The 14,930-nt window shown below is 42.5% G+C and overlaps 2 protein-coding genes and 3 non-coding genes across 6 annotated transcripts; 1 reads left to right on the top strand and 4 right to left on the bottom strand.

Annotated features, from left to right (window-relative positions):
* Window positions 1-597: 597 nt before the first annotated feature.
* On the bottom strand, window positions 598-4,582 carry mustn1b (musculoskeletal, embryonic nuclear protein 1b). Its single transcript, XM_086041357.1, has 3 exons — window positions 3,252-4,582; window positions 3,048-3,171; window positions 598-1,516 (listed from the first exon to the last, which is right to left on the bottom strand). The coding sequence occupies exons 1-3, from the start codon at window positions 3,258-3,260 to the stop codon at window positions 1,404-1,406; spliced, it is 246 nt and encodes an 81-aa protein (XP_085897483.1). The 5' UTR covers window positions 3,261-4,582; the 3' UTR covers window positions 598-1,403.
* Window positions 2,371-2,442, top strand: trnae-cuc (transfer RNA glutamic acid (anticodon CUC)). Its single transcript has one exon. It is a non-coding gene; the product is annotated as a tRNA-Glu (tRNA).
* A 142-nt stretch (window positions 4,583-4,724) lies between the features above and the next one.
* stimate (STIM activating enhance) lies at window positions 4,725-14,888 on the bottom strand. 2 transcript variants are annotated; one of them, XM_086041354.1, is made up of 8 exons: window positions 13,990-14,888; window positions 10,935-10,983; window positions 10,739-10,834; window positions 10,490-10,611; window positions 9,725-9,837; window positions 8,740-8,817; window positions 7,920-8,063; window positions 4,725-6,042 (listed from the first exon to the last, which is right to left on the bottom strand). In XM_086041354.1, exons 1-8 carry the CDS (start codon window positions 14,183-14,185, stop codon window positions 5,929-5,931), a joined length of 912 nt encoding a protein of 303 aa, XP_085897480.1. In that variant the 5' UTR covers window positions 14,186-14,888; the 3' UTR covers window positions 4,725-5,928. The 2 variants fall into 2 exon arrangements, with proteins under 2 accessions (XP_085897480.1, XP_085897482.1); XM_086041356.1 differs by having other exon boundaries at window positions 4,725-6,026.
* Window positions 6,387-6,459, bottom strand: trnar-acg (transfer RNA arginine (anticodon ACG)). The gene has a single exon. It is a non-coding gene; the product is annotated as a tRNA-Arg (tRNA).
* On the bottom strand, window positions 6,941-7,013 carry trnar-acg (transfer RNA arginine (anticodon ACG)). Its single transcript has one exon. It is a non-coding gene; the product is annotated as a tRNA-Arg (tRNA).
* Window positions 14,889-14,930: the final 42 nt, after the last annotated feature.

Genomic DNA, 14,930 nt, shown 5'->3' with positions numbered 1-14,930 from the left:
TTTTATACTATCGCAGTGATGAGGACCAAACTGTAACCCAAACAAATCATGTGCAGTATCAGGTATACCTAATTATTTTATTTTATGATGCAGAGTCGGTATCACATGACTTGCTATGATCCATTTTGTGCGCTTCATTTTGGTTGCTGTTGTGAAAAAAAAATCACAATAATATCCCAATATTCACAATAAAACTCATTACAATGCTTAGATGCGTGTAACTCATTTTTGGTTTCTATTTCTTTTATATATATTATAATAATTCCGATAACATTCCGATGATTTTAGTCACTACGGTTGAGATATTTTCCGACAGTTTCATCTCGAGTACATGAAACGTGCTTTGGTCACACCTCTTGTTCAGCCTTCTTCTTACTCAATAGTCTGATTCAAGAGTGGATGATGTCGTCTTTACCCAGCAAGGGAATAGTGCAGTACTGTTCAAAGTTTGTCCCACTCGCCCTCTTTTTTTTTTTTTTCATCGTTTAATTATGCATCATGTGCTCACTTGAGCTGGATCCGTCTAGTTGCTACAGGAGCATCAGTGCAATTGAACAGAAATGGAAAATAAAAAACATGCTGCTGTAATTCCTCATATAGTGGCCAGAGGCTTTTATTTTCACAAGGGGGGACTAGATCACCCTTTAAGGCTAGCACAGCTTGTTTTTCTAAAAAAAAATTCATTTAAGAAAATCAAAAATCAAACAATCACAAAACACACTCACACACCACCACAACCATGACAAAAATGTCAAGAAAAACTGACAATTTACTGTAAAACTAAAATTAAAGGCATGAGTGGACCCTTAAAAACTTTGGGCTGTGTCTCAAGGTGACTTGAACGCTAATCACCAGAAAGCTGTCCAACCTGAGGGACTGTTTACATGCTCTGGTAGGTGCTGCTGTTTTGGTTAGGAGCAAGCCCAGGCTCACCGGTTAACCCTTTACCCCTTTATCTCTTTGTATCCAGTGGATGAAGTACCTGAAGATTAGGTTGGTCTGAAGCAAGATTTTGAGAATGTCTTGAGCCAATGAGTGATATTTATTACACCATAACCAATAAAAATAAAACATTAAAAAACGTGAGTTTTTAAGTCACAGGGCCATTTTTTAACCAGAAAAAAAAAACATGAAGAGAAAAGGTTACTTCTAAGCATTGATAGGGAGCACATCATTGTGACTCATGCACATTTGATGCCTTGGCCAAGGTTGAGACACTGTGCAAATTGCAAAGTACAACCGTATAAATAAACTCCCGTCGTGCCAATGCAGACTTTCTTTGGACTTACTCCCACAATTTGTGGCAAATAAAACATGTTTTAAAAAAATGATTGGAAAGCTATTGAAAAAGCAGCCACGTGACTATTTTGAGTATTTTCGCAAATGAATCTTGCAATGAGGCGCTACTTGTTGAACACGCTGGCTCCCGGGGCTTTGGCAGCAGGCGTGCCCAGGCATGTTTCTGTCCCCGTCCTGACGTTGCTAAACACTGAGGGTGCAACTTTGCCCATCCGCTCTGCAACAACAAAAGAGCAACAGACATACATGATAGAGTGAAGCAAAAGCAGGTGAAATGTGATCCTCCCCAGTCATTCTAATGTGTGACTCCAAAGTCATTGCCAAGCAAGTACAATACGTTGAGACAACTTTCAAAGGTTATGAAAACATTTGCTTGAACGTATGAGTGCTGATTTTTCCCCTGGAGGGACCAAAGACACTGTCCATGGCCAGCCTGTCCCACACACTCCTGTTAAAATGCCCGGAGTGCATATTCAGTCATTTGAAATGTGCCGTGAAAAATTATCCAATTTCAATTATTTGAACAAAAAATATTTTCCAATAACTATTTTTGTGTTAATGTCAATGTGCCTTTACCAACCACATGTAGTAACATGTAGTCATACAAAGGGACAATTTAGACAGTTCAAATACATCTACATCCAAGATTTTACTCAAGTGAATATTTGTTGCAAGCTGTGTAAAAAAAAAAAAAAAAAAAAAATTGTTGCAAGCTCGGTAAAAAAAAAAAAAAAAAAAAGAGAAGTAGAACAATGGAATCGGAATACGTAAAATGTTGTACTTTTGTGATTTATTCGTTGAAAAATTTTGATCAATTGACAGAACTAATTTTATAAATGTACACGCGTATAGAAATGAAGAGATGTAGCCTACTATGAAGACAACATTCATTTAATCAAATCCTTACAGGCTGCACTCGAGTAACAGTTCTTTTCTCACTAAAATGATATTTCTAAGGGAGTCCAAACTTTTGAACGGTAGTGTGTACTCAACGGACGTGTTTTTAAACGTCTGCCAAATAACTTTTAGTTGAGTTAACATATTAGAGTAGAGCAATCTGATCATACATAGTCCCTGGTGGTCTAGTGGTTAGGATTCGGCGCTCTCACCGCCGCGGCCCGGGTTCGATTCCCGGTCAGGGAACATCTTTTGAGTACTGCTTCCATTTTCAAACGCAGTAAGAGAGCGCATCGACACAGTTGTTACTGTAACAATTTTTTGTAGGCAATGTGATATGAAATCCAACCAAAATTGCATCAGGAGAAACAGTAGAAGCTGTTGTACTCATCGTATATATACATTCAATGCAATAATGATTCAAATAAACTGCACTTCAACTGTAATGGCAGCATGCTGCGTCATTGACTCTATAGAAGTAAAATACAGTAGGCTATAACCCTGTTTCCTGTTGTTTTAACAATACAGTACTTATCGGCATTTTTTTCAATTTTCTTATTTTTACATGAATGGCGTTTCTGCGTTAGAGAACATTTGATTTGTCGTGGGCGCTGTGTCATTTTGCGCTGAGATGTGAACCACTCCATTCTAAAAAATCAATGTAGAACTTGATATCTCAAAAAGCTGGGCGAGAGGTTGCTCAAATGAACAAACACACGCTGATGAAGAAATCCTCTACTGGGCCAAGGGAGTGACATTTAAAGGGAAAAATTGTTGGAATGGAAACTTAAAACGTGTGACACCATTTCGACGATGATTGTAAGAGGAAAGAACAAACCCGTGTGACTTACCACACTCGGCCATGACCTCATAGGTCTTACTCTTGACTTCGCCCTTTAGGCCCAGTTTGCTGCGGGCTCCTTTCAGGTCCTCCTCCTTCATGGGTGGACGCTTCTTCTTTTTCACTTCGCCTGGCTAGGATGGACACAAGAGCAGAGGGGAATAACCAAGTTGTACGGAGGAAATGATAAAGGGTCCATTTTAAATGGCTTTACCTGTGACATGTTTCTCCAAGTTGTTGCGTGGGTTCTTTTCAGTGCGTCTGCTCCACGCCTGGGGTGTGTCTTTTACCCCCTGCTAGCCTGACGTGATACATATATATATAGTCCGGCTCCAGACCCAGTGAGTGACTCAGGCCCCCTCGCCTCTGTCCATTGGTGCCTGTTGTCGGGGTGTATTATTAGGTGTGATGTGAGGGATGGAGCATCTGGAATGAGTCTTCACTACGATGAGCTTACAAGCCAAACTAAAGCCGGTCTTCCCTCACCATCTCTCAAGACTCTCAATGTGGCTGAGATAAAGCGCTTTATATGGCCCTTGCTTCAAAGAGAGAGAGAGAGAATGATCCCATTTCAGCTAAATTTGTCTGGCAATTATTTATTAATGACAAATATATACTTGTTCTTCTATGTATGCTGGTGATGAACATTGACTGGCAGAGGAATTAAATGCTCTTTCGTTGGGTGGCAAAAAATGTACAATTAGTAACCTGTGTATCGGCCTGTTGTCATTCATTCGGCAAAATCAATAATTTTATGTTCAATTAAGACGCCTAGATTTTCCACTGAGTATATTTGAGAGTACTAGTGATGGGTGAGTACCGATACCAAGTATCGATATTGGGACGATACCCACCGTAGTTTTAGGTATCGGGTTCTCACGGAGGCAGACAATACCAGCTACCAATACTAAGGTAAAGAAAATCTGATATCGAGCAAGTCCTATTTGGTAGTAGTTGGCGCTATGATGCGGCGGTTTGACGCATTGGCGAATCATCATCTGCGTCGTAAAGAAAGGTTTTGTTCACAATGCTTTGTCATCATGTTAAATGAAATTTTACAAATACAACAAAAGTATTTGAAGTGTTGGTAATCAGTAAGTGCTCAGAGTGAACACATGCACTGGTATCGGTCTGGGAAAAAAAAGTGGTATCAACCATCTCTAGCGAGTACCGTGTAAATTGAGATGTGTATTTGTACATTTTGTAACATTTTTGAAAATTTAGGTCAAATTAGTGCCCAATAAAGTTTGGGATTGTCCTTGGCAATAAGATTTTGAATTAACACAGTGGCCTACAAAATGAGCTGAATAACCAGACAGGGTAACACCAAATACATCCATTGGCGCCATTAGTATCAGATCTGTTACTTCAACCATTAAATATTTGTTTGTTTTTTTTGCATGGCAATGTTCTTTACAATAATAGGTTCTATGCCCTCGCATTAGTCTAAGCACAGCATTCTAATTAAGCAGTACAACTCAACCCGTCTTTGTCCATCTCAGGAGGCGCGGCCATTTTGCCACCTGCTGCCGCCCGAACACGACATCGCAGTTGCTCAGGCCTCAGGAAACAACCAATCACGGCTCACCTGTTTTCCGACTTTGGCCATTTGCAACCTGAGCACACAGCAACCCTCAGATGCCATGCAAATATGACAAAGAGCTAATATTAGCACAACTACACCACAGCTGATCACATTCTTTATTGGAAAACCTTTTTCTAATGCTATCTCGCTACCGTTCCCACTCTTCCGAATCATTTTTGCAAAACAACAGAATGCGTCGCCTTATCGCTGTCGAGATACACCCGCCAAATATTTCCCTTCTTTCAAATCAAAGATCTTTTTCGTGCTACCATGAAATCCTCCACAGCGGCGCTGCTGCATCATCACAGTCACAGTAAACATCTCGCAACCATTGAACTTTAAAGGGTGCCGTCACTCGCATCGACTGCAAACACTTGCGCGCACACACACACACACACACACACAGGCAAATATTTGATACAAACACCCTTTTCTCCCAACGGCTTGGTCCACAGTCACTTAACAGTATTGAGGTCTATGCATGTCACATTCTTCAAATCAGAGCCTCCCGAATGCCCCATCATGCCTGCACATCCGGAGCTCCGGTTAAAACAAAATCACATCAAGTAAACAAACAAAACAAAACATCTGCTGGTAATGTCACTCGGGCACATGGTTGTGCTAAAGAAACACCCCCCCCCCAAAAAAAACAGAGAAACAATGTCGTCAGTTGTGCAAGCCAACGACGGGATAAAGAACACTTCGGAGCATAGTCGATCTTTTGGACCACAAATAAAACCTGTATGAAAAAAAAATGATACAGGAAACTCAAACACAAAACAATTTAAGAGGGACTAACAAACGAGAATGGCGATGCAGTCTTTAAAGAATGGTGGATATTTAACCACTTCTGCAGTGACTCGACTATGACGTTTTTTTTTGTTTTTTTTTATTCATTATATTTATTTTTATTCTGCTGTACCTCTAACTGTATGTGCTACCGCCGACATGAGCGTCTTTTTCCGCGGTGGTACATCGGCGACGTGAGATCACAAATGGAATTGCGACAACAAGGATGAAAGCATTTGCACGGTGGCCCTACGCTGCAATAAGTCCGCCGCTATGTACTCTCGCTTCATATTATACTCACGCCACACTCACTCAGGTTATGTCATGTCAAAAATTGCAACACGTGAAAACCGAGCCAAGTGCCTTTAACCTGCAGGAGTCACTTAGGCTATTGGATGACTGCCATTAAAGGGGTTCCTATGTTTGAAAGGATCTTTGAGGAGGTCGCTGATCAGTCTGTGGAGGAAGTGCGTGGAGGCTACGTGGCTGGCCGCGCTTTCGCAGAGGCGCTCGGGGTTCAAACGGGGATGCCCATGCGCAGCTTCTTCTTCTTAACCGTCTTCAGACCCGTGAGGCGGCGAACGTCGTCCTCGTCCGACTCGTCCATTTCATCGTCTGCTGAGAAAAGGATCTTTAAAAAAAAAAAAAAAAAAAAAAAAAAGCAGAGAAGGGTGGAATGCAAGTTACAAGCTCGTGTGTGGTAACATGCTGAATTCAATTTTCTGAAGAAAAACAAGTAATCCAATGTTGTAAATCCAACCTGAGACATCAACTACTTTCCAAGCAGATTGTGCTCATGATTTCACAACTTCAAACATTATTTCATTACATTGGTTATGTTAAAAAAAAAAAAAGGGCATATGTGGTCTTTTTTTTTTTTTTTTTTTTAAGAAATTCCCACCTTTTGTAAAATGGAAGGTTAAAAAAAAGGATGTTGAGAAAAACAAAACATTGTCATAAAGCAAAAAAAAAAGTCGAGCCAGCCAGGAGTCGAACCTAGAATCTTCTGATCCGTAGTCAGACGCGTTATCCATTGCGCCACTGGCCCTCTGCTGCTGTTAGGCTCCACAGTGGAAATCATACAAAGCGGCCCCTCCCCCACACCAGCACTCCACGAGGCAGTGAGTCACACTGCCAACGGACCTTTGTGTGCTCTTCTTTGAGCATACACGTGGTTATGGTCACTAAACACACAGCTCCAGACTTACACAGAAGAATTTTGTATTCTTCACTATTGGATGGTCAACTTTTGCTGATTAAAACTGTGAACATGTGAGTGAAGGCAACTTCCCAGCTTGAGGGAGCGTATGGCTGCTGATGTAATGAAGAAAATATTGTCACAAATGCTGTGGTGACATATGTGTCACAATTTGACAATTTAGGCGCCGAACTGTTTTTTGTGTGACAGTATCAAATAAGATGTCAAAATTAAGATGCGACGTGTGAGGAGAGGGTCACATTCAAGCGCGTTGAAGCGTTACTATTTGCACTTTCAAACGCCTATTGCATTTTTCACATGAAAATAAAGACGAGCCAGCCAGGAGTCGAACCTAGAATCTTCTGATCCGTAGTCAGACGCGTTATCCATTGCGCCACTGGCCCTGCTACTCTAACAACTGCGTCAATGAAAATTAAAGGATTAACCCCTTTGCCCACCGCTGCACACTGAGGCCTTTTTTTATTTTTTTGATGCCGTGTTTTGAGCACCAAAGGCTAACAAGCATTAAGCACCAATCTGAACGGTCGGGAATCGCTGGGTACCTTCGCTATCCACACCAGACCATGTATTTTTATTGTTATTAGTATTATTATTATTTTTTTTTACATGTTATGGTTCTACTAGGCCCATGCAACACAACTATTTCAACAGCTCACAGATCGCCCTACTCACTTTGTCCACCTTATTCCTGAGGGCTGCGATGTCGAAACAATTATGGGTGCGACTGGGGTGCGTCACGCTGCCACGGTTGCCCAGTTTTTGAACTGAGCAGAGGTGGGCTGCAAGGAAATGAGCCTGAAATTTCCCTGCCAGTGAAGTGCAAGAAGGTTGCCTGGCTGCTGACGACTGCCGGAGTGTGCGTATCGCTCGGGAGGAAGGTGAAAGCTCGAACTTGGAATTACTGACTAATTTGGCAAAAGGCAGAAAATGATCCAGCCAAGGAGATTTTTTTCAGTTTCAACCTTGGTTTTCTCATTTTCAGTTTGAAAGGCCAGCATTTTCTCATTTTGGTACATCGCTAGTTTCTTCCTTTAAACATGAATCTTTACTGAGGTCCTTTTTATTATGTCTACTTACTTTTGCCTCTTCCAAGCTAACCTAAATAACAAAATACAGAAACATCTCTGAATAGGATGGAGTGCCTGCTCCTGCAAACTATTGAACAGCCACAAATGTCAAGCTAATAGTGGACAATCTGCGCATTATTATTTCTGTCAAAACAGAGGTTATGGAACAGATGTCGCTGGTTGTAGCGAGGACCAACCTGACAGCACACGAGGGCCACTAACCTCTGACTCCGAGTCGTCGTGGGACAGAGCTCGTCTGTAGCGCACCTTGCCATTCCCCCGCGAGTCCTCTTCCCTCTCCTCCAGCTTCGCTTTGGTCCTGTGCTTCTTCATGAGGAAATTGTCGACCACCCAAAACATGAGGGCCTGTGGACAACGAGGGGGAGTCTCGTATATACCAAAAATGTACTTTAAAGGGAAGTCAACCTCTAAAAATGCCACGCAGAAGTATCTTCTACGCGCCTTCACTAGTCTAAACATGACATTCTGATTAATATTGCGTCCGTGGAATATGAGTTAAGCAGCAAGATTTAGCCATCACAGGGTGGCCATTTTGTCAGTTGCTGTCGATTGAAAATGACACCACAGTTGTACCGACCAATCACGGCTCACCTGTTTTCTGAAGCTGAGCCACGATTGGTCGTTAACTGAGCATTGAGCAACTGTGATGTCAAGTGACAAAATGGCCACCCCCTGAGATGGCTAAAAACGGGTGGATTTTACTGCTTAACTCATATACCACAAATTAAATATTCATCGAAATGCCATGTTTAGACTAGTGAATATGCATATAACATATTCTTGTAGAACATTTTTGGTGGACTTCCTCTTTAAAAAATAATATATATATATATATATATATATATATATATATATATATATATATATATATATATATATATATATATATATAATAAAAAAAAAATATATATATATATATAAAATATATATATATATAAAAAAAAAAAATATATATATATATATATATATATATATATATACATATACATACATATACACACACACACACACACACACTTACATTAACGAAGAATGGAACGATGAGCATGACGATGGCCAATTCCAAGTCAGGATTCTCGATTGGGTTGAGGAGCGCCAGCTGCAACGCACATTTTGCAAACATACACACACAACGTATAGGAAACATACGCAACATCTTATGCAGGTGTGTGTCAAACTCACACAATCAGCGATGGCTGCCCTCAAGGGGCCGAACGTGAACTATGCTTGACACGGCTGTAAAAGTTTCATTAACTCCACACGTGGAGGGAATGCTTCGCTTAACATTTGAATTGGCAGACAAGAGAGACGTTAACACTGTATGCCCGGCACAGAATGAACAGGAAGGGGTTTTGTTTAAAGACAGATCATTGCCTAGTCGTTTTTATATCGCTGAAATTGTTTCTGACAAAAACAGCTATAGCGTCAAACAAAGCACACTTGCTCAAGTACGAGTGAGAAGGAGAATGAGCGAGCCCACTTTACTCTGACTGAGGTCATTTGTTTGAGGCAGATTGCCTCTCGCGGAGCTCTCAGAGAAAAAGTCAAGTCTCTGTGCGCTCAGTCAAAGGGCACTTTGTCGAGTGTGCACCTAAACTGAGGAACATGTAATATTGCCCGAGAAATTCAAATCCCAAAATCGAATGGGTTCTTCCTTGGGCCGGTGCTACACCCCTTCCCTTTTCATGCAAACCGGGCCAGTGGTTGCGCAATTTTGCAAATAAACCTACAGAGGAGTGTCAACATAAACTCTGGGCAGGGGCACCAAATGTGGGAGGGTGTGTTTATATAAAATGTGACGATGGCTCTGAGGGCTTAGGTGTATTTACGAAATCGATTACGGGATGATAGATGTGAACATTCAATTGGAAGTAACAGACATTATCTAATGACGATCTAATACTCATACTTTATTTTTCATTCGGGTACACTCAGGATTGTTGACAGAGTTTCTTTGCCGCAAAGCGTTAAAACACAAACGTCCATTTATCGTGACAAATACTGACCTTCTTCCATTGGGGAATGAGGAGGACCAGCATGATAAGGACTTTCTCAAACATCATGATGAGGATGTACAGAATACACTGACCCAACCATGCTGTGCACTGTATAGGCTCTCCTAAAACACCACACAGAAGGACACAAAAAACAAACACACACACACACACACACACACACACTAAGGTACAGTAATCTGGCATATGTGCAGCCTATTTCCGCATTCGGCCAAACAGGCAAAAAACTTCCTCCTTGTCCAGTTGAATGGTGAACGTTAAACATCTACAATGCCTTCTTTAAATACAAGATGTCAGTACAGACCCACAATAGCCGACATTTGTATTAATAAATGATACACATGCATTGAACATTCAACCAAAGACACCAATCAAAAAGCTTAATTTTGCTGTATTAGGAAGAAAATGATTATGATTGTCTTTATTGATATTATCATTTAAACAATAGTGACAGAAAAATGCAAATACATGGGTTTTTTTTGGGCGTTTTTTACGTTTTTTTTTCATCATTCCAATCATTTTTGACGCAGACATTTATGGTCCACAGATTATTTTGTAGAGCTCAGTTCAAATTTCCAGTTAGGCATTCTTAGGATTGGACGAATTGTAAATGAGTATTTCATAAAAGTGTATGACATGTTGTGCTTTTGCAACACTGGAGAACTGACAAGCATTGTAGTGCTTACTGCTGCCCCCCTTTGGACATTAAAAGAATGCACAGCGTGACACACGAACCCACGCACACACACACCTCACCGTATTCTCCAAAGCGAAGAGACTCCCATTGCCTCCACTCGACAACCGCGCTGACGGCTCGTACGCCAGCGTAGATGAACAACATGCCCAGCGAGGCATCCAATAGGAAGTTAATGAGGTATCTAGGAAACGAGAAATTAGTTCCCGTGTGCCCTCAAGCCAGGACGACGTTTGACGTCCACTTCATGTACGCACGGTGGTCATACAACCCAGCGTAGTGCATATACTAAAGCGAAAAGTGTGACTCACAGCGAGCAGGGATCCTCCTCTGTAAGATCTGAAAGGTAAACATTAGCAAAGTGGATGAAGAGCATCCCAATAGCCTGTTTGGAAGTATCCAGGAACCTGCAAAACAAAAACAAAAACATGATGGGGTGGGATTCATAATACTCCTGTGTGGCCTCATTTGAAGACGGCAGAGGAATTGTTGGCGTCAACAATTTACCAGATTCTCCAGGGTCTCCTTTCATGTTTGGGCTCCCGGAAGCGTTTCACTGTGCAGAAATGAGACGGGATGCCGTTAGTGCGATGAGCACGCATCGATCCGTTCCATTTACAGGAAATGCTGCTTATCCTCATTTGGGTCGCGAGTGTGCCGGACCTTCCCTACCCCGGCTGACTTCGGGCGAGAGGCCGGGTATACCCTGAACTCACCAGCCAAGAAAAGGGCTGAAACTTTTTTTTTTCCCCACCAGTAAGTCAAAAATTCATTTCCAGTATAAATGTTGGAGTCCAGTGAGTCAGTTTATGCTCCCGCCATGTTGACCGTTTTTTAAGGGAATGAGAGGAGGCACTTCCATTGACCAGGAAACAAGACGGCTGTGTTCACTCCCACAACGGCACAAACGCTCATTTCTAACTGTGCACATCTACGCTTATTGGATAGCCCTGATTAAGAGTCTTCAATTAACTTAACACGCGTGTTTTTTAATTTTCTACGTCCTTATTGGTGTCCTGGAGGCTATCCCATCTGATTTTAGGTGAGAGGTGGGCTCTAGTTGCTAGCACTGGATTATAAAAATGCAAAATAGACATTTGGCATGTTTTTGGGGGAGGGACTGTGGGAGGAAGATGAGGATTTTGGAAAGAACACATACAAAGTCTAAGCCGACATACATTTCTTTTTTGTGGGGTGGTTCTTTTGCATTCGTTAGTACTTTGGTGAACAGAGTATCGAGTAAAAGCACTTTAGAGAGAAGTCCTGTCTTAATCCCAAAGGTGTGAAGCGTTTCTAAGTGGTTCTATGCAACAGGGCGCACAACAGACAGCAGAGACGACCAACGACGATAAAGCATCTGCTGTTCACAATGGTGCCATTTTTCTATAAAAAACACAAAGTGTGTTTTTTTTTTTTTTGCGTTTCACGTGGGCAATTTACACTGCAAGCCGGTGATGTTATTTAATGCTGTGAGCAAGCAGTGTGACTTCACACAGAACACACCCAGCACACGCCCTGGTCATGATGTGTGAATCCGAGTGCGCTTACGCAGGCACACTAAACCGTCTGCTCACACTGTTGCTTGGAGAACACTAAGTTCATACTTGAAACATTCCTCAGCGCCGACTCGACAAGAGGCTGCGCTGTGACGGGACGCGCTCGTTAAGTCACACAGCTGTCAGCGCCGTGCCAGACACTGACCCAATGGAAGCGCTGCTCTGTTCAGCAGTGTTTCCCCGCTCAGTCTCAATGCTCTGATATATTGTAGAGGGCAACTTGGCGAAGAATATGTTCTATGCAAGACCACTAGTTGAAATTCGGATAAATATTGCGTTTGTGGAATGAGTGTTCATCCACTCGTTTTTAGCCATCTCCGGGGGCGGCCATTTTGTCACTTCTGTCGACTGAAAATGACGTCACAACTGCTCACAACGACCAATCGCGGCTCGGATTCGGAAAACAGGTCAGCCGTGATTGGTCGTTGTGAGCAGTTGTGATGTCATTTTCAGTCGACAGAATTGACAAAATGGCCGCCCCCAGAGATGGCTAAAAACGAGAGCATTTTGCTGCTTCATTTATATTCCACAAACACAAAATCAATCGGTATGCCGTGTTTCAACTAGTGGGCCTGCTGGGAACACATTCTTGAAAAAAATATGTTTGGGTTGACTTCCTGACTCTCAAGACAATGTCTGTGAAGGTAAATGTTTTTTTTCTCTTTTACCCAATGGAATTGCATTTAGTTTCATGATTCGTGTTCAGATCTTTGAACGTTAGCTATGGAAAGAAGAAACAGCTGAATTCTGAAATGTAAGATTAGTGCCCTTGGCAAGCTTTCTGCTTAAAAAAAAAAAAAGTATTTTGTCCTGATCTTGGAACTGATGCTGTATACATCCACACTGTACCACGTTGTCTTTTATGGTTGTTTTAACGGCGATTAAGTTATATTTGTTCTGTGTGACAGGGAAGTGAAAAGTGAAATGCAGGCGATGTGACACCGAGCACTAATATACCTCGCCACATCCCCACACATCACGTGTCACTCTTTATCAAAATTACCGGTAAGCTTGAGAACATCCATCGAGACTTTTATTTCCTATACTGCTTGTCCTCATTAGGGTCATAGGTGAGTTGAAGACTTTTCAAGGCTGTTCACTAGGTTTTATGCACAGGGGGGCTTAGCAGACAGGACGTGAGTGAACGTAGCACACGTGCAAACATTTCACAAACAGCTAACAAAACGCGCGAAATTGCTTTTCAGTGCTTTTGGACGGATCCAAAGCACAAATGAAGACAAAAATGTATTTTGCAATATATTCGATATGTCTCCGCTAGTCTAAACAAGATAATCTATTGCAGTGTGGAATAATAATTGAGCAGATAAATCCTCCAATCTTTTATCCATTTCAGGGGTCAGCCATTTTGTCCTGTACTGCCACCCGCTGTTGACTGAAATTGACGTCAAAGTGCCCACGGTCTCAGCTTGCGAACAATTTCAGTCAACAGAGGGTGGCAGTACAGGACAAAATGGCAGCCCACCTGAGATGGATAAAAACGGATGGATTAAAAAACTAAATCTGCAAATAGGTGAGTGCACGAGTGCTTAACTGCAAGTTATGCAAGGGTCTACTGTCCATTATTTGTCGTTTAGTCCTAACCTACCATTGAGTGGCTTATTTTTAAATGATCGATTCTGTTTGACTCTCAAGCCATTGGACTATTTTTTACTTCCCTGTTGTCTAACTCAGAAGGCTATGATTGCTTGAGTTTTCTCCTGCACAGATAAGCGGCAAAAGAGGCACAGATGTCCTCTTTTGACGGTCAAACGCTTTAGCATATCAGCTAGGCATTCAGTCAAACTCATCTTGCAGTGATGATGAAACCATATCTGGCAGGTTACAATGTAATTCTTCTCATAGTGGAAGCATATCCCAGCTCACACACAAGACAGTTTGTCCCTAGAAAGGACCCCGTCGCCGTCTGATGAGGACCACTTGACACGTGACGTGCGTGATGCTTCTGGACAGTGTAGCTTGAGTTCGACGTGTGTGGCCATACTTACACATGAGAATGCTGAAAGCCATCACAGCGAGGAGTCCTTGTAGGAAGATCCCAAACGAGTCCATCAGAGCGCCATTCTCACAACCCCTGGTGTCAGTATCAGAGGTCGGGCTCGAGGACGTGTTGCTGAGGGACACTGCAGGCAGTCCTGCCACGTCCCCCGGCTTGGTCAGTGTGTGCATCCCACTATCAGCCATGGTTCGAAAATATGGAGCAGACGCACGGGAGGGGGGGAAACACCTCGGACGGTTCTCCTTGCTCACAGGCCGTGGACAGCTCTGTCCTCCGGCTGCGGCAGATGTTGGTCAGCTAATCGATAGAGAAAGCAGCACAGCCTTGTGGGAGAGGTCGAGACCTCTCATACTTATTCTCCCTCTTCACACATGTAAGAAGTGTCGTCCAAGTCAAAGGTGGGCCGGGAACTTTTGAATAAACGTCGTTCTGTGACATAAATAGCAACTTAAAAAGGTTCGGCGTGTGACAGTCTGCTGAGTCGAGTCAGCAAAACGACCAAGTCACCGAGCTGAACGCGAGTAATTTGGATGTAGTGAACATGCTTCGGTTTCGACAAAAAGCTCCTTCATCAAAATAGCGGCGTACCTAAGCGGAAAAAATAACGTAAAGAGACAAACCTAGTGATGCTGCTGTACTAGCTTGACTACTTCGCTTGCAAGCTAACTATTCAGCACTGCTAAGCTACAATAACAAAGCCGGTTTCTTGCCGAAGACGTCGAGGGCATTTGGGCGCGCACTCCGTCGTCTGAACACCGACAAAAACGCTCGTCCCGTGGCTTATAAAAAGGGGACCGAGATGAAAAATAGCAGGTCATGACTCGATTGCATCCCGCAGCTTCCTTACACAGCTTCCTTCCAGTGCCCACTCCTGTTGACAGACGCACGTGTCACGTGACACACGCGTCAGCGAAATGTATTCTGGGAAAT

The sequence above is a fragment of the Filicampus tigris genome, chromosome 9 (assembly GCF_054856515.1).
Source record: "Filicampus tigris isolate MCC_2025a chromosome 9, RoL_Ftig_1.0, whole genome shotgun sequence".
NCBI classification, from domain to species: Eukaryota; Metazoa; Chordata; class Actinopteri; order Syngnathiformes; family Syngnathidae; genus Filicampus; species Filicampus tigris.
Note: the sequence above shows the minus strand (reverse complement) of the source record. Positions and strands in the feature narration are given on the sequence as shown.

What these genes read in the sequence shown, in the direction of transcription:
- mustn1b (XM_086041357.1), bottom strand. An exon ending in TGAGGTCATGGCCGAGTGTG is followed by an intron (nt 1,517 to 3,047) that starts GTAAGTCACACG and finishes TTGTTGTTGCAG; the next exon opens with AGCGGATGGGCAAAGTTGCA.
- stimate (XM_086041354.1), bottom strand. Translation starts at nt 14,185, where the DNA reads ATGGCTGATAGTGGGATGCACACACTGACCAAGCCGGGGGACGTGGCA. An exon ending in TCATTCCCCAATGGAAGAAG is followed by an intron (nt 8,818 to 9,724) that starts GTCAGTATTTGT and finishes TGTGCGTTGCAG; the next exon opens with CTGGCGCTCCTCAACCCAAT. An exon ending in TCGTTCCATTCTTCGTTAAT is followed by an intron (nt 8,064 to 8,739) that starts GTAAGTGTGTGT and finishes CGTTGTCCACAG; the next exon opens with GCCCTCATGTTTTGGGTGGT.